Consider the following 26,052-nt stretch of genomic DNA (forward strand, 5'->3'; position numbering starts at 1 on the left):
AACCAAATCCCCCCCCCCAAAAAAACCCCACCATCATTATTGATGGAGTGCGATAGAAAAACAGACTCGGGGAAAACCTACTCAGCCCGCACGCCACCCGATGTCTGCCGTCGGGTTCTCATTTCTACGTCCGTGTTCACAACCGATGACAAATCCACCCTTAGCTACCATAAGGAACATGTATAATTTGTCCAAACGAAACAACTGTCACTCTATTCGATAGGTGTGAACTCCATGAAGTAATTTACTGATACGGAATATTAAATATTGTAAGAGCCAAACAGGACACACGTGCTTTATTTGTACTACGCTTTAACAGGGTACGCGAACCAACAGCTACTGAGCTTATCCTGATAAACGTACGTCATTTGCAGCAGTGTAAGTTTAAATGCAACTGTGAGGCTTTCACTTTACTAATTACAATTTAATTTCCACAGTAATCCGGTCCTCAGTACTGTACAGTCACACACAGAACCAGCAGGTGCCTGTCATTATCAAATCAATCGAGTATATGAAAAGTGATCCCAATTATGTGTACCGTTAAAAATGATTCGGTTTTGCTTGAATAATACAGAATACCGTGAAATTACTAGCTGCATGAGCGCAGAGGCGGAGAGCAAAAGCATTAAATCAGCAGGTGTAAGAGATGCTCAGTGCTCATTAGAAAACAAGGCCATACCTCAGTGCAGAACTCTCATCAAACCTCCGGCATATCCTGCCAGTGGAGGGAGCAATGCAAGTGGGTCATACCGCCACCTACCAGTGCATTCTAAGCATTGCACAACTGCACCACCAATTTTGATTGATCAGGTTAATATCAAATGCCAGGCACTGCCATCTTATCATGTCCAAGCAGTGCAAAAAAAAAAAGGACAATTACACATTTGGTTTCAGCACGGGAGAGGTATTACATTAAAAGCGGATTCAAAGGCACATAAACACTACATTTAGGAACACATTTTCATATTATCGCTGCCCTCTTCAGTGGCACAAAAAAATTCAGTCAATGTTTTGGCCTTGGTGCAGGTCTCGATCCAGGTCCATGGCCGTTTGCGGCATGTGGAGCATTTACCGACGAAACGGGTAAAAATGACATTCGTTACCATGCAAATATATCATGACCCACCCCAATTCCCTTCTACTCATGCAGCGTTTTCTTCTTTTTCTTCTTCTTCTTTTTTACTGAGCGGTCAACTTCATCATACGAAGTGTCCACAGGTTCCCGTTTGGCTATCAAGCTAGCATCGCATTCTGCCTCGTCTGGACAATCCTCTGTTGGCTTCTCTTTCTTCTTTTTCCTTTTCTTCCTTGTCGCCACAGTCCCATCTTCCTCCGCTGACTCTGGGACTTGCATCTCATCACAGCCATACGATATTTGCTCTCGTTTAATATCGAACACTTCAACATTCTCTTCTTTGCCGTGTTTCTCTTTTTTCTTCTTTTTCTTCTTTTTTCTCTGTTCATCACATCTTTCTGAGTCCAGCTTCACTCTCACTGGGGACAAGGAAGAGGCTGAGGTGGTGGCCCCTGCTGCACGAGTGGCCATGGAGCTACCAAAAGGCTGGAAGCGCTGTCTGAGGTCTGACAGCGGGACGCATGGTGCAGGGGCTGTCGGGATGGAGAGGGGGCGCCGGCTCCCCATGCAGTCCCCGTAACTCTCACTGATGCTGAGGATGCCCTTAAAGCTTGAAGTGGAGAGTGTGCCCTGGTTCTGACAGCTGGAAGTAAGAACATGGACATCAGTAGGCCCTGCACAGCTACCCAGAACGCTGTAGAGCTGTGGAGTCGCTCCAGTTGCCTGGATTGTCTTCAGGCCTGATAAAGACACTTTTAAATCTGTGAATCTGAAAAGCAGAGAACACAAATGATTAATCCTCTTCAATTAATACACTAAGACAACAAATTAAAGATTCACTTTTGTGTTGTTTGTAAAAAAAAAATAAATAAATAAAAAAAAAGAAAGAAAGAAAATTTCGTTAATTCTCAAAAACAGCTCAATTAATTTAAAGCAGGCAAGCAAACAAAAATTTCTGCATGCTAGTTTTCTACACTCACATTTTTGGGTCGAAACGAGACGGCGCTTTAATGAGCCACAGCTCTTTGTTTTGTTCATCTTTGTCCAGCAGAGCGCTTGCAGCGGAGTTATATTTAAGAGACACAAAATCGGCAGGGCACTTGTACTTCGAAACTGAAAAGAAAATCAAGTTCAATGAGATTCACTGACAGTAGCCGGCCGGGAAATACTGCGCTGATTTCAAATGAGAATGATAAATGTTAAAGGCAGAACATTTAGCTAAAGGTAAATATTGCCTGTTGGATGCTTGGCCATCCTGTATTCACCTCTCTTGTGCTTTTCCTGTGAGTTTTGTGATGTTTCGTGGTGGTCGTCTTTCTCACTGTCGGACGAAGATATGTCACACGACATACTGAACCTTCAGTAGTTCTTCAGTACGTGCTGCCGATAGTAAAAACTATATTTTTACTTCATCAAATTGGGCTGGCTAAACATAAGCTAACTTGATGCTAACCCGAAGCATGTAAACCACATGGTACAGACAAAACCTTTGACTCGGAAACCCTTGTCTACTGTTATTGCAAGTGAATCATGGTTGCGTAACATTTACGCACATACGTAGAATACCGAATTATAGAGTCATCTTGAAATTCTTTAATTTAAGTTGTTGTAATTTATAAGCATTACCCATTACTCATATCTGTTTTTATTGCTTAAGTTATCGAAATTGTCCTATTTAAAAAGCGGTTATTTGAGAAAGCATTTTCAAATGCGCTACTCATGAGGGCGCACGAAGCAACGAATCAAGTTTGTGTGTGTGTGTGTGTGTGTGTGTGTGTGTGTGTGTGTGTGTGTGTGTGTGTGTGTGTGTGTGTGTGTGTGTGTGTGTGTGAGTGAGGGAGGATATACTTAATGCGCATAAAAATGCATTTTTATTTCATGCAGTCAACAGGAACCACCATTCCGTGGTAAGCAAAAGAGAAATAAAGTTGTTAAGAGTATAACTATTAAAACAGAAAACGTCTATCTTAAAAAAAATCCCCCAAATAAGAAAAACTAATAAACTATAATCAATTACACTTAATTAAAGTGTACTTTATTACGTATACCCTACACATATAAGTTATATAGCTTATATGGTTAAATATTTCATTTGGAATATCTCTTTAAACGGTAATATGTAAATATATATGCTGAACTTTATATCCTACAGGCGAGGAATCAAATAGACATAGATTAGGTTTGTACAGACATTATATGTTACCATATGAATGTAAATGCCTGGGAATAGCTGACACCTCTAAGGAACTTGATAAAATATCCACTTTTGTGGAAGGCACCATTCTATTGCATCACATGGATGGTGTTGTCTTATTCTGCAGTGTTTATTTTTCTAAGGTCATCACGGGTTTGAAACTGTGGGAAAACTCGCCATGCAGCATGTAAAGTATAACCATTATGTAATTTGAGAGGGACCTCCTTAAACTCAGTGCTCCCTGTCTGATGTGATGCATATATTTACATCTACACAGGCTTCCTCCTCCAGGCTGAATGGGATACTTCTGCAAAGGTGGAAACAACAGACAGGACAAAGTTACATTTGAATGGGTACTTTTTTTCTTTCTATTTTAGAATTTTGCTTGTATACAAAGCTCCAAGCAAAATGTAAAGTTGTTTTCATTTATATTCAGAAAAGGACAATACAGTTGAAAGCTCTCCTGGATAGGTTAAGTAGGTTAAGTGTTTGCTACTTTATGTTCATATCCAAAGTATCTCTGTATCTTATGTTACTGTCTTTAGGAATAGTTGACAACTTTCTAAGATATCTGGCATTCATATGCACACATATTTCCTATCACAATCATTACTTGTTAATCATTACTAAATTTTAAGGGTAATCAGCAACTCATATCAGTATAATGACATGCGATATTAAACATTGTACAATGGACTGTGAAAAAGGTGATGGATTTGTTTTGACATGTAAACGGCACCTCAGCACACGCACGCACACATAAGATGACAATATTCAAGGCTGTATATATGTGTGCATACAATAATTTGCTTTAAAAGAACATTCTGGAGCATTTTTTTCTTATTTGTGTGAAAAGAGTTTGAGGCTTGGCCTGGAGAATTCTGTTCCATGTGCAGGAGGTCATCTTTTGGTGTTCCTCTTTTTAAGCATCAGTGCATTTTAAGGGGCTATTCACAAAGGAGATGAGAACATGGGGGATTTAAGTCCACCCCCATCCTCCAGTCTCACAGTCAGCAGGGAGTGCAGCTGTGTACTGAACTAGTGTCTCAATAGGACCCCCAGCAAACAATGTGACATTAGAAAGAAGCCAGGCATACCCTGGGGCATAATTCCCACACCTCCCTTTGCAGATCCTCAAATCACCCCTCACTAATTGTAGAAAGACTTTTAATGTATAATTTATGTATATATTACCACAGTCTGTTTTTATAGGGGTTTTCCTGCCATAGAACAACTGTACCAGGTATTTGTTTACCAGTTTTACCAGTGTTCTTGATTGTTTAGTTCAGTTGTGTTAGGTGCTGAAAAGGATTGTCTGGTGGTCCCTGAGGGTTGCCCTGTACTATTCAAGTCCAATTCAACACAAATTGAAACCCTAAGAGTCTGAGAGTGGTCAAATAATTCAGTCTAAGAATCCATATCTGGGTATATTTATTCCTATATCCGTTACTTAAAATGTCATTGTTTAATTTAAAATCCAATATACTGGAATATAGAATGCAAGTAACAAAATGTGTCACAGTTCAGATGCTTATGCACTCTACGGACTATAGCTTCAGGTATGCAATTTCTTATGGGAAGGGTTGTTTAAGTGCTTCACTAGTTATTTAGAAAGTATTACCAGAAATTAAATGAACACATGCCATAATACAAATATAACAAACATATTGTCTTTGTGAAATCCCTGCTGCTACAATCTCCCAAAAACTAACTACATCTAAGCAAAATGTTTCTTCATAATACATTTACATATTACAAAATATTATCACAAACGTGTAGGACATGACCCTTAGCATTTGTGTATATAATAACTAACGGTTTTGTACTGCAATCAAGTTCATACCAACCTGAAGACAAAAATGTATTATAGCTCATCTTAATTCTCTCACATCTGGCAGGGTTGAATCACAGGGAGCCAGTCTTACTATGAATTTACTGATGTCTGTCCTCTCAGCACTAGCTGTTTGGGAAGTGCATTCTATAGAAAATATGTCAGTACAGTACAGTCTTTCTGTAGTGAGCAGAGCATAATGTGCATTATCTGGACATAAACAATGGTAATTAACATGATTTGCTTATTTGTTTTCAGCAGTATTTGAGACAACTATATAAACCATTAATGCCACTATATTAGTCTTGGCATGGTTTCCAAAAAGTAGGTTAGTGTATATACAGAAATGATGATCCCTTTTCTAGAAACTTTTGCATTTTGATGCATTTAAGGTCCAATCAAGAATTGCTGCTACTTGAATGTGAGGTTTTAAGGACTGCAGCAGCAAAGGTTTTCAAACAATAAGATCCATACTTCAAGTATAGTTAATTTATATATAAATTTACCTTGCTCTGTGTTAGCAAGTTCTTTGCTAATTCTGGTGTTACTGTAGCAATGTATTGTCCATTTCTTGGGAGGGCTTTAATGATTAACTAGCATAGCTCCATCTTACACAGTTAGCGGTGGCGTTTGTTTATGCCAAATGTGACACATTGAAAACCAAAGATATAATGTGACTCTTTGTAGAGGCAAAATGGTTTGATATATGTTTATGAAGTGTAGGGGAAATGTCTTCTTACATTTAAATAAAACCTTTGGAAATCTCACTTTCTAAGATTTTAGAGTAGCAAGTTACTAATAAACCCTCATAGTCATAAGTATATTATCAACAATCCATAAAACCTTTATTTTTCTCTCTGACAGACACTTTAAAACCATGGTCTGAATACCATTTGACCTCCTTGTGCCATCACTTATAGATTGCATCACTAATGCAACACAAGTTCTTTCAAAAGAAATTGCATTGCAACATGTTTTCATCTAATGTCTCAGTTACTACCTAGTTCTTCCTCTAGGACTTACAGCAGGCACATCAGTGCAATTTGCCATCTTTAGATAAAAGCACATTGACCTTGCTACTGCTCAGGTCACTGGTCAACCTCATTGAGCTAGGGTGACAAGGTACAGACAAAATGACAAGGTGTTCAATTTTAATCAGGTGAAACATGACCTAGTGACCACTGACCCGGAATAGGCAGCAAGCCTCTCCAGGGATACATGGGTCAGGAAGTCAGCCTTAGCACAGTGTGCAGGTTGATTAACAGGTGAGAGGCTAGATTGGCTAGCGCAAGCTCAAGGTGCACTATATTGATGTATGTTTTCCTCTGTCATCAGCCAAGCACTGCTGTTTGGTCACGCCTCAAGAGAACCATGGTTTAAGGCTACATAATGATAAGAGCTGTGCTGACATGCAACTGGTAATGTTCAGCCTTGTTCTGGTGTACACAAGCACTTTGAACACCCTGTGAAAAGACCAAAGGCCTACTTATTAACACTTGCACGTAAGCTCTAATTTGCGTAGACTTGCTTTGATTACATTTCCAGACCCAGAAAACAGACTAAATATCTTTGTCCTCAAGAGTCTCTCTTCTGCTATAAAAAACAAACCTGCAGTAGAAGGAGGAACCACAAACAGAATAAACTAATTAAACTGGTAATTTATTTCAGTTTGACTGGACAGGTATGCTTAGTTGAGTTGCAAACCTCTAGCTGATGGAGAGAATTCAGAATTTACAGTGAAGAGCCCCAAGAAGGCATCAGGACTCAATTGTAAACATGTGCAAAGTCTATTATTTGGACACGTTTTCATTTTGGGTCTCTGTGGCTCAAACAAACAGGAGACTGAACTGAATGAGGCATGTAATTTAGTAAATAACATGCCTCTTCCTCTCAAGCATCATGTAGACAGGTCTCAGACATATTAATGATATTTCACTCAAACTGTCTTAATATAAGTCTCAGGTACTTACAGGAGTTCTTGGAATATTGTCCCATTTTCAAAACAGTTACTGCAAACCCCCAAACATGATCATTTATGCAAAATAATACATTTAGCCTCCAAAATGTTCTGACACCCAAAACCTTTATCACAAATTTTTAAAGCGAATAACATCACTCAGTAAAAAAAATGCATTAGAAATACATTTTAGTGTTCAGTGAAAAGCAACTGGATACTAATTTACACTACAGTATATCTTTGCACAGTATCTTGAACAATATGCCAATTTGCACAGTATGACATCATATATCACATAACTATTTATGTTTTTGAAAAGCTCTGTGGTAAAAATAGAATTATACGTAATGGTACAGTAAGGAGTTTGAAAAGACAACATTTTGCGGCTCACAAAATGAAACAGAAAGGGTAGATCACTCTCATTATTGTACATGTAATGTCTTCAATTTACATTCAGTTTTCTGTACCAGCCATGAGGTACAGGATAAAGCATGTGCAATGTTCTTTTTACGAAGGATGTATTTAGATACAAGGTGAGGTATGTAAAATGGAGGATAATTAAAAAAATAACTTAATGATTTTCAAGATTAGCATATATAGTGTGATGCACTAAGAAACTGTTTAGTCCTATATTGTTAAGGGGTTTGCAGCATAAACTGTTTCAGAGAATGCAAAGACTGTTTCAGAATTCACAAACAGCCCTGCCATGATAGCCTGTATTTTCTGGCCATTTTGTACTTGTTTTGAGGTTTATTGTGGTATGAGCTATAAATAAATAAAGGAAGATGCTCATAACAAGTACTGATGAATCACAGTAGCAGGAGTCAATGAGGATAAAGAAAACAGTATCGTCTGCAAATGATAAAAATCTTAACAATAATAAACAAGGCATCCGGCATAACATTCAGACAGAGGAGGCATATGCATCAACAGTTTATTCTAAAACAGGCTCTCTGTTTGAGAACAAACTGGTAGCACACAGTCCCTGAAATTTGCTTGACAAAGTTGTCCCTACATATGGAGTCTTCATTTTCACAAGCTTACTATTTAACACTAAGTTTGGTCATCTGAAGGCACTCTTCCTTCAGCACCTCAATGTCATTTTTGTAGGCATTTGTTTTGACCTCGCCATAGAGGTCAGGCTTCTTGCTAGCCAAGGGTGTTTCCACAGTGATGGACCCACTCATCAGTGTCTCTGTGACCTGCCCCCTGTGGAAGAGGCCTATCAGGGCGTAGAGTGCGCGGCTGACATCATTACGTGCCCCTTCGTTGACAAAACAGTAAAGGATTGGGTCAGCCACACAGTTGAGGCTGGTGAGTGCCAGTGTCACATGGTAGGCAGCAAAGAGCCTCTCCTCTACACCACAGTCACAAGGGTTGCCAAGGAAGAGCACGCTGCGCCAAAGCAGAAGCATGTGGTAGGGCGCGAAGCACAGCAGCACAATGAGGATGAGGCTGAGGGCCAGGCGCTTGATCTTGGCCTTCTCCTGCCGCTCAGTGGAGACGTTGCCACGCACTGCCTTCAGGATGCCTCCGTATGCCGCCAGCATGCAGCACCAGGGAGCCAGAAAGCCCAGAAAGATGCGGTAAAGGTTCATGCCTGCCACCCAGTCCTGCATCGGGTACCTCTCGAAGCAGAAGGTGCGGTTCAGGCGGGCCTCAAAGAGCTCATCATGGAAGAGAGGCGCTGAGTTGGCCACCACTTCTATGACCCAGATGACAACGCTGACCAGGATGGCTGTCTTGACACGCCGCACCTTGGCGAATTTGAGCGGATGTGCCACTGCCAGGTAGCGATCCACGGAAATGCAGCAGAGGAACGCGATGCTGACATATATGTTTGTGTAGAAGATGAAGCCGAAGAGCTTACAGGATCCTGGCCCATGGATCCAGTTGTCATGTTGGAGGAAGTAGTCAATCCACAATGGCAAGGTGGCTATGTACAAGAGGTCTGCCACGGAAAGGTTGATTAAGTACACACCAAGCTCATTTTTTTGCTTCACCTGCATGTAGGCAGCCCACAAAGCTGTACAGTTCGTAGGGAAGCCAAGGACAATGACGATAATGTACAGCACTGGCTGGAAAAATGGGTCAATGTTTGAGTCAACATTGCAGGAGTCTGAGATGTTGCACATGATCTCTTCTGAATGCTTTTAAAACTTGATATAATAATCAAGAAAGAGGTAACTCTCCTAAGTCCTGAGTCAGGCCATGTTTGGTCAGTCTTGCCATAAAATATAAGCACTGCTATGGTCCATATCTACAAAATGCCTACATGCCTTATAGTTTTTCCTCATATGTCTTCAGTGTACAACTCTGGCACATAAAAAACAACAGTCCATGCTCATGCATGGCCAGCTGAGGGCATCACATGTCTCGGTCACACTTCATAGATGCACCTTTAGCCTCCCGGCGACTCATATTTCCAGCTATTCCCATGTGTGCAGCCTTGATGGTGAACTTGCTATTAATCAGCGAGTGAAAAGCAAATGAAAAAGGGTCCGCTTCTTTCAGCAGCGTGTGATGTCTGGCCTCCACAGCATGGTCTCCTCCATCTGAGTTCTCACTGGACACAGCTCTCTGATTTATTTTGTTTGGCCCCATCAGCTATGTCCATCTGCAAAATAAAGGAGATGTGAGATAATATCAGTATGCACCAGGGTTCCATGCTTGAAGCTCTGAGCCTTTTCATATTTTTTTAAAATGTGCTAAAACAGCAGGTGTTAAATTATTGTCTTTAAATAATGGAATGCTTGAGTTTATTTGAGTGTGATGGACATATTATTTGAAAAATGTTTGTCTGATACATTACATTCAGGAGACATCAGCTTGATGTCAGCAGCAGAATGTACTATAATGGGCAATGTAAGGCATGACTCAGTGTTCCCTGTGCAAAGGTATATAAGTGAAATCGACTGACCTAGAATTCTAATTGGAAAGATCAATCTTACAGAAATAGCTTGTATTGTACGTTTTCTCCTTTACTTATTATTGGGTTACCAGTATCAACTGCTAAAGCCACAGTGCTCAGTGAATGATAACAAAAGCATTTTTGTTAAGAGTGTAGCCGTTAAACTATGCTGTCGTCTCAAAGCTACACAGAGGAAAGCAAAGCTGTTTTTGGGCTCAGGGCTGTTTACATCTCTCCTGGGACATAGGCTTACATGGACAATGGCTGAGCAGAGGAGATAAAATGAAATGTTGGGTACGTAGAATTAGCAAATGTCAGTAAACAAGGTTCACAAGAGGTAGCTGCTTCTAAACTTCAGTGCCTCTGTACACACTGACAAACCTGACAGCATTTTGCTAAATCAATTTATTCATCACTCTAGCAAAAATACTGAAGTGTACACAGATTGGACCACATCCCACCATTCAATTACAAGCTTATAATCAAACTGCTCTGTGATGTTATTTATTTTTAACAATAAATATTTTAATACTATTGTATATGTTATCATGAGGGATGGCTGACATTGATGGTTCCTTATACATCCCTAAAACCCGGGAGAAATTTCCAAGAAAGAGGGATGTTTGGCATCTACACAACTACAGATTATTTTAGGGTTGTGTATGTGGAGGAAGAAGAAAGGGAGTTTTACATGGTAGATATGACGTAATCTCCAAAAAACAATTTCAAACTCTGATTTAGGCAGCAGGAATGCATCTTCTATCAGGATGAATAAACATATGTTGTAGTATGTTGCAATATAATCCAGCTGGGATAAAACACTTGAATTCAGGGTTTTCACTCAAAAATGGAAAACTGATTGAAAACTGATTGATTATTCACTGATCCGACAGTTACACAATATAAATTATCTTCATAAGACAGGACAAATCATGTGAATTGCATTTTACATGGATTTTACATTGCATTTTACATAGACTAATAATTTTATTATTGGAGACATAGCAGGAGTAAACACATAATCAAAACAAATAAGGCCTGTCTTAGATTAGAATCATGTACTAATTTTGTTGATAAAAAATAGTTACTGACAACCTTATCAGTTTCCATTTTTACCATCAGAATAAAAAATGTCACAATAATCAGGCTTGTCTCAACAGGCTTTGACTGACTCTTTGTACTTACGAAGCACTTATGAATTTACATTTGCATTTGTTACTGTTGTCTAGAGAGGCTTACAGAAGTGCTTTGTAGTCTCTATCAAATATATATCCTCATAGACAGGTTAGTGTCAAAAATTCTATCAGGCTAAAGCCATGGCTAAAGATAGAAAAAGGTATTATTGTGCATATTTACATGCTAGGTGACTCCAGCCAGTGACTCAGGCATACGAACAGCCAGAAGAAGTACATTGCAGTCAGAGGCTCAGAGGCGAATGGGGTTTGATCAGTGCTCATGAGTTAGCTACTTCTCAAGTTCAGATGAGGCTTATTAGAGAGGCTTCCCTTTGTAACAATGAACAGTAAACAAAACAAGGGATAGCAACTATTGATCCAATTCAAATGTATTCAAGTTTTGTATATTTCCTTACACTACAACATCATATACTGACATAATGGCAGAAAAATAAGGGTCATCTCCCTTGATATATAGTTTATTACACTCTCTATTTAAATCATATTACACAATCGTCCATTTTCATTTTAAGGGGCAGGGTTTGTGAGAAAACAAAATCCAGAGTGGAAAATGTGGTTGGGGTACATTTTCAATCTTTGATATTATTATTATTATTTGATATTATTATAGTTTATATGGAGTAGAGCCTCATAGAGTGTCATAGCCAAAGGCTGCTGAAAAGATGCCTGATACTGATCATCATAACAACTGTGTCACGTAGCCAGACTAGGCCCTCATCGGACTACACTACCCACAAGCCTCCTGTGTCTGGTTTTCCCTAATGGTTCTCCTTATTGAGGTTCCATTTGTATTGTTTGTCCTTGCAAAGTCTCGGTTTGCCTGCCATATGTTTCTGAGCCGTTGCATTAGTACTCTCTGGATAACGTCTATATGTTTGTTATTTGGATTCACTCTATTTCCTATTCTCAGATTGGATTTTGCCTGTTTTCTGACTAAACCTTTGGATTACCCCTGTTTATCATTAAACTATGTCATACTGCATTCTACTCCATCTCTGCTCATCCCGTCTGACAAACTGCATATTCCACATAATGACATTATACCTGTGTTTCTTTCCAGCTTGTTCAATAATGATAAATATCAAAGTTACAAGTGTCCAATCATATATCGCATATGCTTCCAATTGAGAACAGTATAAAAATTATGAAAGACATCTGAACAGAGTCATTGGTGATCATAGCCTGAGTGACCAATTCATTATTATGTTTGATTTGGTAATGAAATGTCCCAATTAGAGACATGGACGTATGGAAGTGAGCCTGACATGAATTCTGCACATGTATTTATTTTTAATGTTTGCATTTAAATATAGGATATGACAATGAAGTGTGTTCCTCTTGTTATGTATAGCATATTGTTTCATATCCTATTTTATCATCTTGTACCCTATCATATAAGAAACACTAGCAATAAAACCTCCACTGAAACAGATGATATTGTTTGATGGACTTGATGAAAAAATATTCCAGAAAAGATCTTTTGGAGCTACACAATCGAGTGATAGAGTTGTTATTACATTTTGATTTATATCCTCTATCTCTTTGTTTTTGTCAGACCAAGGATTCTTCTGAACAACAACAGATTGTGAAGCCCAGCCCAGAACTAGAGACATCTCACAAGTCATCAGTTAGGAATTTCAAGTCACTGCTGGCTGTTTCCTCTGTTAGCATAAATAAAGGCAAATGCAAAAATGAAACCTATTTACCACAACATCTTATTGGCCACAAGTACCAGGCTAAAGGATGCAGGCAGGAAGGCCACACATCTCAGCAAATTTAACCATTTTCAAACAAACAGTGGATACCAAGTATATAAAGGGTACATTTAAAATAAATAGTCATATACATGTATTCACTGTAGGGCAGGACACCATGGCAATTTCAATACCAAGCAAAAGACAACATAAACACTTACTTTCTTTTATTCTACACAACTTAGAACTGCTGGGCATAGCTTGGGCTTTCTGTTTCCTTGTACAATTGAGCCCTTGCAATGACAACTCATACATCATACATTTACTGTTTTTTAGACATTCTACAAAATAAAAACAATAATATTAAGCATTATTGCAAGTTTTATTTTTAAAAGACCTACATGAATTAAGTAAATGAAGCATATTTAGCATTCTAATGTAATTTTAATATAAAAGTTGTACAAAATCAAAAACTAAAATAATTGATTACACAAAAAGAGAAAATGGTTTTTCGTGGCAAGGGCTCAATTTTCCAGCAGCAAGCATTTTACCATACTAAAAAAAACACTAAATCTTCTTGGCATGCAATGAATAATTTGTCACTATTACAATAATTGTGATTCACATAGGAATTTAACTAACAGAGGAAGTGAGTGATTGCGAAACCCAGGAATAGTTCAGTGTGAAGGAACAGAGCCAACAGTGAGAAATAAGGCTCTGAACTCTAAAACAATGAAGGAAGGAAATTTTCTATATCCTCACAGGTTTTTAACTGTAAGTGCCTGACCATAGCAGCTGAGTTCTGCACAGCACAGCACAGCATAAATGATCAGCACAGCATAATATGCTTGGAATATTAGTATATACCAGTATCATCAATATTACCAGAAAGGAAACTAAATCCCACAGTTTCAAAGACAGAAGAGCAAGCTGGAAAGGTCAAAGGAAAGGAAACTTAAAATGCAGGGTTGCACAATTCATTTATAAAGGACTGGGCAGAGTACTGCTGATGGTAATCTTAAAATAAAAACACCATGGTGGATGATGTCTGGAATATGGCCTGCTAGCCTGGATGAGGGGATTATTTTACTTCCAAACACAAAGGCCCTGCTGAGACTCACAGCTACTGCTCCAGCACAATGCATTTCATCCAGTATGCTTACCAGATACATTTCCATTTCAGAACCTCATTTCCATGCATGTTCACTTTTCTGTTGTTCTATATCTTTCTAAGAAGGTAGAGGGATGCTAAATGGGTGAATTTCCCGCAGGATTCATAGTTGTGAAGATTCAGTCAGTCCATCTAGACTAAAGCAGGAAGTTAGAGTAATTTCCATAATTAATTTAAATCTGAGAAACCATATGTAAATATTAATGGCGAGTGTACTTGTAATGTAAACACGCGTCACTACAAATGTAGAAGAAAAAAAAAGAATGCAAATTAATTGAATTTTTATATCTGGAAACTTAAAACAACATCCCCTTTGTGTGTGGCTTATTATTATTATTATTATTATTATTATTATTATTATTATTTAGAAATTGTATTATAATATTGTCAATCTCGTATCTGTATATGTTGAGGGAAAAAAACGAACTGTGAAAAAAAATAACCTACCATCGATGATGGTAAATCTTCCATTCCATATGCTAGCTAGGAGAGCATTATTCAGAAAAAAAGAACTAAAAACAGCCAGAAAATCCAGATCGCCTTTAAGCTGCCAATTATAAACGCAGTTACAGGTATAAATCATTACATACTAGTTGTATCACTGAATTACCGTGATCCTAATGGTGTTGAACTAATAGAACTGTAAATTATTGTTTATATTCAAACTGTGAATGTAATACAATAGACAATTCTTGACAGCAGGTATTACTAAAATTCAATTCAAAATTCATCTAACAGAATAAGATGACAGACTATGACCTTTTACTCATCTGTGTCCACTGTTCATTCTGTCTGTATGCCGCTTGAAACAGGTCTATTAAATTCTACTGACTGCAGTGTAATTAATATACCTACTAAAAACATCAGATCAGATCAGCAATTAGGCTAAGTGTTAAAGCTAATGCAGAAGTGAATATCAAGCTCTTATCAAACCTCTTTTTGAAAAGACATATTGGGGGCATATTTTTTCAGATATGCAGAAATAACATGCTGATAGGCAAGAAATAGTATCTCAAAGTCATCAACCAAAAACCACAAGAAATTGAGTGTTACTTGTTATCAGCCACATATTAGAATCACACTTTGTGAATATGCATGATGGTTTAATTTACCATTTAACTGAGCCACTCTCGGCATAAAATATGGTGGTCTTTACAGTCAAGCCAAACTCACTCAGCATGACCGAGAATGTCAGCCTTATTAATGAAGGCCTGAAAAGCCACAGACATAGTCAAGACTTGACCCACAAATTATCCCACTTTTCTTGGCAATTATGCTGTGCTACTGACACTATGACAATACACTATTTTTATATCATGAAAGGAATATAAATGCAAATAACAATGGCTTTGTGAAAACCCTTTGAAACAGAATATTGTTCAAGAACATGATGCACATGATACACATAAAGTAGAACTCAGAACGTTCCACTACAAACTCTTAAACACCACAACTTTCAAAAAGGGTGTCTCTATTTAGTCATGCCATATCTTTGTTGATTCAGTTGAGTGAGTACAAGCAGGCTGCCAGATGGCCTGCATTGAGCCATTATTGGCTTTGTGTTTGTGACAGGTGTCCCTGTAGATCATCCTGCAAGGTTGTACTAAATAATGAGCATACACACAGTCCTCCCCAATGATGTGGTCTCCTCATAGCCCTCCATGACTCCACACTGCCTCCACCTTGGTGTGAATAGCCCCACATTATAGCCTCAGACTCACAACAATATACACAGTATGAAGACAGAGAGCCTGGCAGATTTATAAATCGAGGAGAGCTGAGAATTGACCACTCAGTTTCCCGGGGAGGAACGAGATGTTGGATGGAGAGAGGAAGGGGTAGGGGTAGGGGGAGGGGGAGGGAGAGGGAGAGAGGGTCAGAGAAAGAGAGATCATGAAGCTTAGTCATGATGGACAGTGGTAGCTCAGTGTTTAAGGTACTTGACTTGTAATTGGAAGGTTGCTGGTTCAAGTTGCCACTGTTGGGCTGAGCAAGGCCCTTAACCCTCAATTGCTCAAGTTGTACTCAGTTGTAAGTTGCTTTAGATAAAAGCGTCAGGTAAATGTGAGGACTTTGACAGAGTCCATGATTATTCACTCTTTCATTCAGGGAGATCAATAGTATCATTGAATAGTATAATTCAGTCTGGCAAGATCAGCTGAGGGTTTTTTTGTGAATTGTACTGAGGAAGAACAAAAGGACAAACAAAAATGGTCACAAAACTAATTCACGACATTTCTCCAAGAGAGCTAAGATCGGACAAGCTTTAAAAAGGGCTTTGGAAGGGTCTATGACAGAGTGAAGTTATTCTGGGAAGTATACCCTGTGTTTTTTTACTCACTAACAGCAACCATAATCAAAAACATTTTCCAAAAAAGACCAAAATGTAGATGGGATGTATTCATAGATCATTATACAGCTAAAGGCTGATCCTGCATTTTTCAGTTTCCTAGAGCTATTGTATTTAGAGGCTAAATTACAAACAGTGACAGTTGATTTAGTACATATGCACAAACAGGAAGGACTGAACTGACAAGTTTCTCTGTAGGGAGCAGCCTAGAGGGTGTGTTTGAGTGACATCATGCAGCTTTTTTTTTTGGCAAATAGTGATTTGAAGATTAGAGAAAGCTGTATGAGAGTATGAGACTTATATTAACAGAACAGGCTTCAAACTGGCCTGGTTGTGAGTTAGTGATCATGAAGCAAACAGTCTATGGATCTGGGGGCTAAGGCTAAAATCTATTTTTCAGAAGTGGTTTAACTATGTTCCACACTGTTCATGTCCACAAAAGTGTCTGGGAAGGGACTAGAACATGATTCCACTTTATTTCTTCTTATAGCACAGCTGTTGTATATATGATTAAGACAACAGAAGCAGTAAAGTGCACAATATGCTACAGTACCTTTCAAAACAGTGTTTATAAGCTTATAAGCTTTATCAATGTAAGTAACAATAGTAGTAAGTTAATACTCTAACCATATTGTATAATAAATTAATAATAGTCACCAAAACACACACAAATATATATATATATATATATATATATATATATATATATATATATATATATATATATATATATAATTATGAGAAATTTACTTTTTTCAAAAGTATAGTAATAAAAGCCTTCATAAAATAAGAGTCCATTTTCAAGTAAAGGGGAGAAGCAAGTAGTTGGCACAAAAGGTTCTAGATATTAGCTAGAGGTAGAGTTTTGTTATGCATTACAAGGAATGAAACATCAGCTTTAATGGGCATGAGGGCATAACAGTAGCACAGGTCAACAAAGCACATGTCAGGCTGGTTCTACATATAAGATGATATAGTACAACTTAGGGAGTAAAGCAAGCCAAATGGAGGAAGGAAGTGCTTCAAACAACCAGAAATGAGGTGCAGCAAAACTACACTCAAAAAGTTCAAGTAAATGTAGAAAAATCAGTGCAACACTCACTCTGCCAGGGTCAATTCTAAAATGTATTAAATTAGAAAACATGATGCTTAGGGCACCATACTTGGCAAGACATGAGATGGGGCCATGTATGTGGGCTGATGCTGCCAGGCAATATATAACAATGTGACTTCATTTTTCAGTGTTTCTGGAATCGAAGTTGATGTGTGATGTAAGGGGTACATAAATGTTGTAAGAAAGTGCTACAATAAAGAATGTTGTCGGTCAGTGTAAAAATTTTAATCTTCTGAATTTGCCATCTTTCAGTACTGACAGTGAAAAGTCCTAAAATCCTATATCTTCTATTACAGCTGATGTTCACAAGTGAAGCCAACTGTAAAAAAGTAACTTTAGCTTTTTACAAGTAAGTTCTTAAATTGGAAATCAAGTGGAAATCAAGAGGTCCTTAAAATTTTGTAGCTTAAATCAAACACAGCATGACTTATTACATTAGAACATTTCTGTATATATCCAGTTAATAAACCATCATTAAATGTTTACATGGATTTTCTCCAAGACCTCTGTGTGAAACATGGAGACGTAAATGCAACAGAGCACTTATGCAGGCATAAACAATATTAATAAAGAGCTTTTAAATAGTTATATTGTTTATTTTATATTATTCAATACAAAATATGACAGGCTTTATGGAAAGTTTTTTTAGTTATAAGCGGGTTAATTGTTGGCACAACCTGTAAATATGGATTTTATTATATTTTTCAATAAAACATACCAATACTATAACAATGATGTTTAAAAAGGGTACAAATGTGTGACTTATATCATATGGCAGGGTTTGATATTCAATTTTAAACACATTCCCTTTGTTTTGGCTGTATACTTCAGCATGTTAGATTTGAAATAAAATGTTTGAGTTTTACCTCATAGGCTCCATGCTTATTATTTATTTGTTAATCTTAGGGCATGTTAGCAACTACTATGAATTATTTAGTAATTACAATAAACAATAGTTTGAAAGATATGTAGTTAAAGTGAGGAATGAGATTCTAGACCCACAAATGTGTATTTGGAATGTAAGGAGTTAAAGTACATAATGAACTTTCAAAGGTATTTCCCTCTAAACTGCCTGAATCAAAGCCTTTTTTAAAAGTCACCCCGCTCCTGTGCTACAGTGGACCAAATGTAATTAATTTAATTTTACATATATATTGTTACATTTAGTGTTTGGCAAATGTTTTGTAGTCAGTGACAGTTTGACATCTCTGACCCATCTGCCACATCACCAGATAGTAGATATCTTCCCTGGTGATGCTCTGCCTCACCTGTAATTTCTGCTTGTTTGGAGAGCTTTGATTATATTCCAGTGACTTTAGCAGCTTGGACTTCATATTAATTATTATATTTAAGGCTGATTCAAGCATCTTAGGCTGTCCCCCCTCAGACATGCCTCTTTCTGCTCTGGGTTGTGAGCAGGTGATGATAGGCTACTAATAATCAAAGGTATGTGTCTCAGTTTGCCAGGAGTCTATCAGCACAGGTCAAAAAGTGAAGAATAGTTGACTCAACACAGCCATAAAATGCTATGCATTTCATTCCACTTTCATAACTTTCATAACTCAGACCCTACAGAAAGTTCTTCTCAGTAATCTCATCAAGTATATCTACCTTCCAGCTAGGCTATTCCACTCATCTTGTGTAGTACTGCATGTGCATGTAGTTTATTTATGTTGTGAATTTAAAGATGGACAACATACATGCAACTTAAAATGCACATTAAAAAACTGACTCTGATCAGCTTTGCCCTAATACTGGTCTGATATTAAGATTATATGCTGCATTAATATGTGGAACTGATATAAGAAAGCAAGCTTACATCTAGTGACATTTTATTTCATAAACTACCCTCAGTGATCAGTAAGAATCACAAAGAACTGTATTTTATATATCATACTAGTAATAGGCCTTTGAGTAATTGATAGTGCAAAATATATGCACTATATGGCCAAATGTATGTGGACACTGCTCCAAATTATTGAGTTCAGGTTTTTCAGCCATATCCGTTGCTGACAAGTTTGTAAAATGATGTACATTGCCATGCAATCTCTAAAGGCAAACAATGGCAATAGAATTGAGCTCAGCAAGTAAGAGCTCAGTGACTGTAACCGTGGCACTGTCATAGAGTATGCCACCTTGCTAGATCTGACACTGTCAACTGTAAGTGTTATGGATTAGAAGCAACAACAGCTCAGCCACGAGGTAGTTCACCATGCAAACTTACATAACTGAGCTGCAGCGAGCACATAAAAATCATTGTATAACTCATTACAGCGTTCCAAACTGCATCTGAAAGCAACATCCTCACAAGATGTTCATGCTGGGAGTCTCATGATATGGGTTTCCATTGCTGAGCAGCTGCTAAGATCACAATGCATAATGCAAAGCATTAGCTGGAGTGGTGTAAAGCACACTGTCACTGGATTCTGAAGCAGTGAAAACATGTTCTCTGAAGTGATTAATCACACTTCACTATATGGCATTCAGATGGATAAATCTGGGCTTGATGGATGCCAGGTGAATACTATCTACCAGAATGCATAATGCCAATAGAGAGGTTTGGTAGAGGAGGGATAATGGAGGGGTCTGTGGCTGTTTTTCAGGGTTTGGGCTAGGCCCCTTAGTTCCAGTGATGGATAATGTTTATGCTACAGTATAAAAAGACATTTTAGACATTTATATGCTTCTAGCTTTATGGAAACAGTTTGGGGAAGACCCTATCCTGTTCAAGCATGATTCTGCCCCTGTGCATGATGTGAGGTCCACAGAGACTTGGTTTGATGACTATGGTATAGAGGAACTCCTGTGGCCTAAGTCCTGACCCCACCTCAATGAACACCTTTGGGACAAATTGGAATATCAGTTGAGAATATCTTTGCCTCATCTCACAAATGCTCTTTTGATTGAATGGGCACAAATTCTCATGGATAGAGACACAGACCTAAATATTGTACAAAGATGTTCCAGAAAAGTGCAGAAATCCATATTAATGCCCATGGTGTTGGAATGGGATGCCCAACAAGTTCATATAGGTGTGGTGGTCAGGTGTCCACATTCTTTTGGTTATATATTGTATTATTAGGTTCAAAATATCGGTCCAACACACACAAATGTGGACCAAATGCATTTCTCAATGTGGAGTTACAGCTGAACGAAGAAAGAACAAGGCGGCACAAAACAGAAACTGCAATTCTAAACTGAACTGACAAATAAGCACTCTCACACTATATTTATCAAGTACTCTAACTCAGCAGGTTGCAGAACAGATAATGGCTGCACCACCAACAACAATAAAAGGACTGTAATTTTCCCCTGAACATAACTGCCTTTAAAATAGAATGTGTTGACTGTGACTGATGGATGGGAGAGAGATTTTCACTTGCCCAAATTGTGATTGTCACCAAGAGTCTAATGTAGATGCTGGTCTGTTCAAACAGCAGAAGCCTTTAAAATATTAACATTAAGATGAAAAAGAACTAATTCAACTGGGTTGCAATGTACTCAACATAATGGATGAGTAGGCAATTAAACAGGACCCCAATGAGTCTTTCCCTGTTCCCATTCCCTGAATGGTGTATCACACCATTCATCCTCGGCCTTGTGACAAAACATTTGCAGTAGCTGGGGTAAAAGCTGTATAAGTCAGTAGTGTTTAAAGCATTTTTTTTATAATGTGGAAGGGATTTTACCACAACTAACGACATGTTATTCATAGAGCATTGCATGTGACTCACACTGCCTCCCCATGAGGTTGAAGGTTTCAATTCTGATTAAAGAAATATGCGAGACAAAAGCCTATTGCTCCAAAGGTATCTTAAACTTCCACATTATCTTAAACTTTAACATTAACATTTAACTCTATAGTTTTATCTGGGCTTAATATACTGGCATTTTCAAATATAATATACGATCATTCTGTCCCTGTATATGCCTTGGAACACTACAGAAAAGAGAGAATCTGATATTGTGTGTGTGCCTTTATTAATCAACAATATTTTAGTCACGTTGAGCTGTATTCTACATGGTAAATAAAATCCCCTTTGGGAAAGGAAATGGTTTTTTTTCATCTTTACTGGTACTTCTGAGAAATATTGTTAAATGAAGCTTTAACAATATTGTATCTAGATATGAAACATGTCTTAAAGAAAATCTGAAAATATCGTGCAAGCTTTTCACCATACATCTTAACTATCAGCATGTCCCTAACTAAATTTTGATAAATTCTGAAAAATAACCTAAACATAAGATCATTTTATAACATTCTGTCATGTGGTCATACATACTATAAATATGAAAATTGGAGAGACCACGATCTAAGCAGTGGAAAGCATCTTTACATTGTGTCCAAAATGCAGGCTGACCTCAGCAGGTGAGCTGAGCAGCACCTGTCAAACTCTCTTGGCACCAACACAAGGCAAGTATTTAATAGAGTTCTAGCAGCCTGTCCGTTTCATGCTCCAGTGGATAGGCGGCAGCGTGTCTCTAGCAAGCTCGGAACGGGCGCCCTACTGGGAGAATTAATGATTTCAAGTGGCACATTTTCCACTCAAAGTTTCCCCACTCAAGAGTTTTACTCACAAGGCTAAATGCAAATCAGACTGGTCTGCTGCTGTGGACACAGGCACAAACTCCAAGGGCTTTTGCTAGAAGTAGATGTCTGATTCAGGTGTAGCAGTATAATGTGGATGCTACAACAAAGGAGTGATGAAGAGTCCCAAGGAGTCCTGACAAAAAATGGCCTTTTTTGATACTGTGGAACAGCAGACTGAAAAGCTGTCTCATTATGACATTTTTTGTTTCCCAAAAATGCTTCCACATCTCAAATATTACCTCTAGTTCAATTTATGTTCTTATGTGTTTACATTATTTAAACACCACTTATTTATTTGGTGTTTAAATAACATTATTCAGTAACTACTATTAATTATTCAAAAACTATTGTGACTTTATATCAACACATGAAAGCAATGTAGTTGTCAGAGTGAGGAATGAGAATCTTGACCCATCGCTGAGTCCTTGGAGAGTAAAAGTTCAACCCAGCCTTTTGACTGTACATACACACCTCTGTCGCCTCCACAAACAGCAGCATTAAAAATAATAAAAACATAACGTCCAGAAGAACCTCACCACAGAGAGGGCTACTAGGAGGGAAACAGACTTAGAAGGTGCTTTATAGGATTGGGTTCAACAGCCTAATAGGCAGAATATCTCCATGGCACTGTTCAGTAAATTAAAAAGCCTGGCCATGGCATAGTCAAAAGAGAGAGCTCTTTGTCCATAACCATGCCTAAATAAAGGCTTTTTTAATTTAATGAAGGGTGTCATGGAGATGTTGTTTTTATGCAATCCAAGGTGCTGACACATGCTATGAAAATATCTTCAATCAATTTGTGACTAAGTCATATGATAAAGATAAACCAGATAGTTCAGTAGTGGGGCAAAATATAAAAAATACCAAAGATGAAAAGCAGTAATCATGATTTGTCATTCTGTGTGAGAAACTGCACTTAGAGTTGAGATTGGGAAACAGGCATTTGGCAAGCGGTAACCTGAAATTATATTCATAACATGTTGTTATAATCTTAGAGACCAAGCTTCTGTTCCTTGTTTGTGTGTGTGTGTGTGTGTGTGTGTGTGTGTGTGTGTGTGTGTGTAGGTGGTTGTGTTTGTTTTTATACATTTTCAGAACCAAAATATCCATGATTGTGTATGAAAATCAGATAAAAACAGGAGTAGCTTAAGGCAAATTGCTTTTTATAAATGCTATGTTTCAGTTGTTTTTGTTTTTTTTGTTAAAATGAACAAGCAAAAACAATTTTAGTTACTCAGGTTAAGGTTATTGTTAAGATCTTAGATGATTACATGATTCTTATTGCATTGATGTAGTTATTTGGTTAAATGAAACGTGAAATATATATGACCCCTTATTCTGATAAGGTATAGACACAAAAGTGTGTGTGTGTGTGTGTGTGTGTGTGTGTGTGTGTGTGTGTGTGTGTGTGTGTGTGTGTGTGAATATGTGTATGAAAGAGTGGGATAGAGGGATAGATAGAAAGGGCAAGTGCAACTTTTTCAACAGCTCCTACATTACAGCATAAAATTTCGAAAGCTTAAACGAAGATTTATTTATTATTTTAGAAGGACATCAAAACACTGAAGTATATAAACTACTTTATATTTACTTAAAATGACATTGTTTTTGCCATCTGAGAAGTTATAACAATGGCATGCAAGGAAATTCTGTACATAAGTACAGAACTTCCTGTTTTACATATAACAACCACTTTATAAATAAAGTCAGAAAGTCTCAAATAAAAATGGCCTGTATTGAAAACAAAAATGTAAATAAATGTGGCATCCAAACAAGCAACTTCAGAACATGCAAATCTTTTGAATGTCCTGTGATTTTCATACATCCGTAACAGCAGAGCTAATATAAAACCTATGGTGTACTAAACTAATGCTTCACATCGATTTTGCATTTATTTTCTGCAAGCTATCATCACAGCCACTCTATCCACCTCACTTTTCTTTCATCCTGAAGACCATGAGGGTCTATGGGTTACACTCAATGCAGAATGTCTTGAGTTACATAGATGAAGCCAAGAACACATACATACAATAGATGCTTCTAGCATCTTCTAACATCACTAAAAGTGAGCAGTTGTTAGTCGGTGTGGAAGGTTAGTCGGTGTGGAAGGAACAGGGTCATGTTTATATTGTTCTCTGCATGTCCAACCACTTGGAATGTCAGCTGTATTTCTCTCATGAATAGCATTGCTGAGGCTGTGGTGTTTACACATAACTGTGGAGTGAACTGGATATCAAATATCACTCTATGCGAGTTATATTAACACTGTGTATGAAATTGTTGGTTAAAAGTAAAAACAAAAAATATAGAATTTGAAAAACACTGTGCAATCAATCTGAGGGACACTGGTCATGAGGTTTATACAAGGATTTGACTTAACGGACTTACCTCTGTAAAACAGTTTGTACCGAACATATACTAAAATAAATAAATATATATATAAAAGTTGTGTGTGTGTGTGTGTGTGTGTGTGTGTGTGTGTGTGTGCGTGCGCGCACATCAAAATACAAATTACTTACTTGTATGATCATACTGGTGGTATGTTTTATCAAAACACCTTACATTGGTTCTGTACTGCTGTGATAAAGACTTTCCCTTTCACAACAGACATTACCCTTCCATAACACCCTCAAACACCCTCATTAAGCAGGAAAGAGGGGGGTCAATGGAGGGAGGACACCATTGGCCCATGGAGTAATTAGTCTCTTCTCCTCGTCATGTTTTAAATGTCCACTCTTATCTCATATCCCCAAGAGGGCAATTACTGTTCATTTAAAGGAGATTGATTAAATGTCTTTGAACTTTTCTCACAACACCAAATAAGAAAATCAGACATGAATGTGAAGAAATTACCCTTAACAAGCACTACATGTTTCAAACTGCTGCACTCAAAAAAAAAACCCAAAAAACAAAAAAAAACAAAAAAAACACTGGGCTGCAGAGCACACAGTTCAGTAAAATGCCTATAAAGTCAATGGCCCATCACATCATGGAGGAAAGGAAAATCCATGCATCTAGAGCCTGAGACTGGCTTTGAGAGTGGCCTGAGAATGTTTGGGATGCAAGAACATGGCTGTTTGCTAAAAAGACTAAAGAGCTATACTGTGCTTTCATGAATATTTCATGTATTCACCAAAAAAGGAAGAACAGCTACCTGTCGGACTTCATTTATTCATTAAAGGCTTCACATCGAGTCATAATGACGGATAAGTAATATTATCATTATCTGTCACACAGTCACAGCAAATAGTCCACTGCAAAACGTAATGTTAAAATTAATTTCCTGATTTATCCTAAACTCATACAGGACACCATACCCTACAACTTAAGCTTTGACTGATATGTACAGCAGTAAAAGATATACACTTATGTAGGCTACGTAAGTAACAAATAATTTATTGTTATAAGTTCTCTTAAAAGAGTGGGACGGTCAAAAAAACAAAACAAAACAACACCAAAAAAAAAAAAAAGCCCAATTCAAATCACCGCGGTACTGAACAGACGTTTATGGTGGGAGAACCGGTATCATCAAGATCGTTAACTATTTGGCTAGTTTTAAATATTGGTGTGAACAAGTCCAAGTCCTCTCGTTTTCCACAAATGAGGTACATCGTGTTACCATGAGGTAAAGGTTTTTTAAAAGACTTGTACGACAGAAAAGTGCTTTTAATTTAACAAAAATGTTTTTTAAGGGAACCATTACTAACAAAAACACATAACTGAACTGAAGCACTACGTTCCATTGTACAGTATAGACTGGGCTCTCAACTTAAAAGCTTCTCAAAAAAAAAAATGCCTCTAGTAAAATATCGTTAGGTAGGTACTTACTGTCTTGTACGTTCCAGTACAGCTGAGGCTGCCGAGTTCCTTGTCATTCAACGCGCTGATCTCCGTACTTCCCCTGGAGAGAGTGGTGCGCTATTTTGCAAGCGGAACTTAGTGACAACCTCCCTTGCGCGTTCCTTCCC

General features: G+C 37.8%; 2 protein-coding genes and 1 long non-coding RNA gene across 3 annotated transcripts; 1 reads left to right on the forward strand and 2 right to left on the reverse strand.

Moving 5' to 3' along the window:
- Window positions 1-409: 409 nt before the first annotated feature.
- polr1g (RNA polymerase I subunit G) lies at window positions 410-2,540 on the reverse strand. Its single transcript, XM_027005860.2, has 3 exons — window positions 2,341-2,540; window positions 2,056-2,188; window positions 410-1,844 (listed from the first exon to the last, which is right to left on the reverse strand). Exons 1-3 carry the CDS (start codon window positions 2,423-2,425, stop codon window positions 1,139-1,141), a joined length of 924 nt encoding a protein of 307 aa, XP_026861661.2. The 5' UTR covers window positions 2,426-2,540; the 3' UTR covers window positions 410-1,138.
- A 365-nt stretch (window positions 2,541-2,905) lies between these two features.
- Window positions 2,906-12,860, forward strand: LOC113574736. The gene is made up of 3 exons (XR_003410349.2): window positions 2,906-2,982; window positions 3,547-3,622; window positions 12,720-12,860. It is a non-coding gene; the product is annotated as an uncharacterized LOC113574736 (long non-coding RNA).
- On the reverse strand, window positions 6,680-25,977 carry gpr4 (G protein-coupled receptor 4). The gene is made up of 2 exons (XM_027005858.2): window positions 25,913-25,977; window positions 6,680-9,674 (listed from the first exon to the last, which is right to left on the reverse strand). Exon 2 carries the CDS (start codon window positions 9,190-9,192, stop codon window positions 8,101-8,103), a length of 1,092 nt encoding a protein of 363 aa, XP_026861659.1. The 5' UTR covers window positions 9,193-9,674; window positions 25,913-25,977; the 3' UTR covers window positions 6,680-8,100.
- Window positions 25,978-26,052: the final 75 nt, after the last annotated feature.

The sequence above is a fragment of the Electrophorus electricus genome, chromosome 15, assembly GCF_013358815.1.
Source record: "Electrophorus electricus isolate fEleEle1 chromosome 15, fEleEle1.pri, whole genome shotgun sequence".
NCBI lineage: Eukaryota > Metazoa > Chordata > Actinopteri > Gymnotiformes > Gymnotidae > Electrophorus > Electrophorus electricus.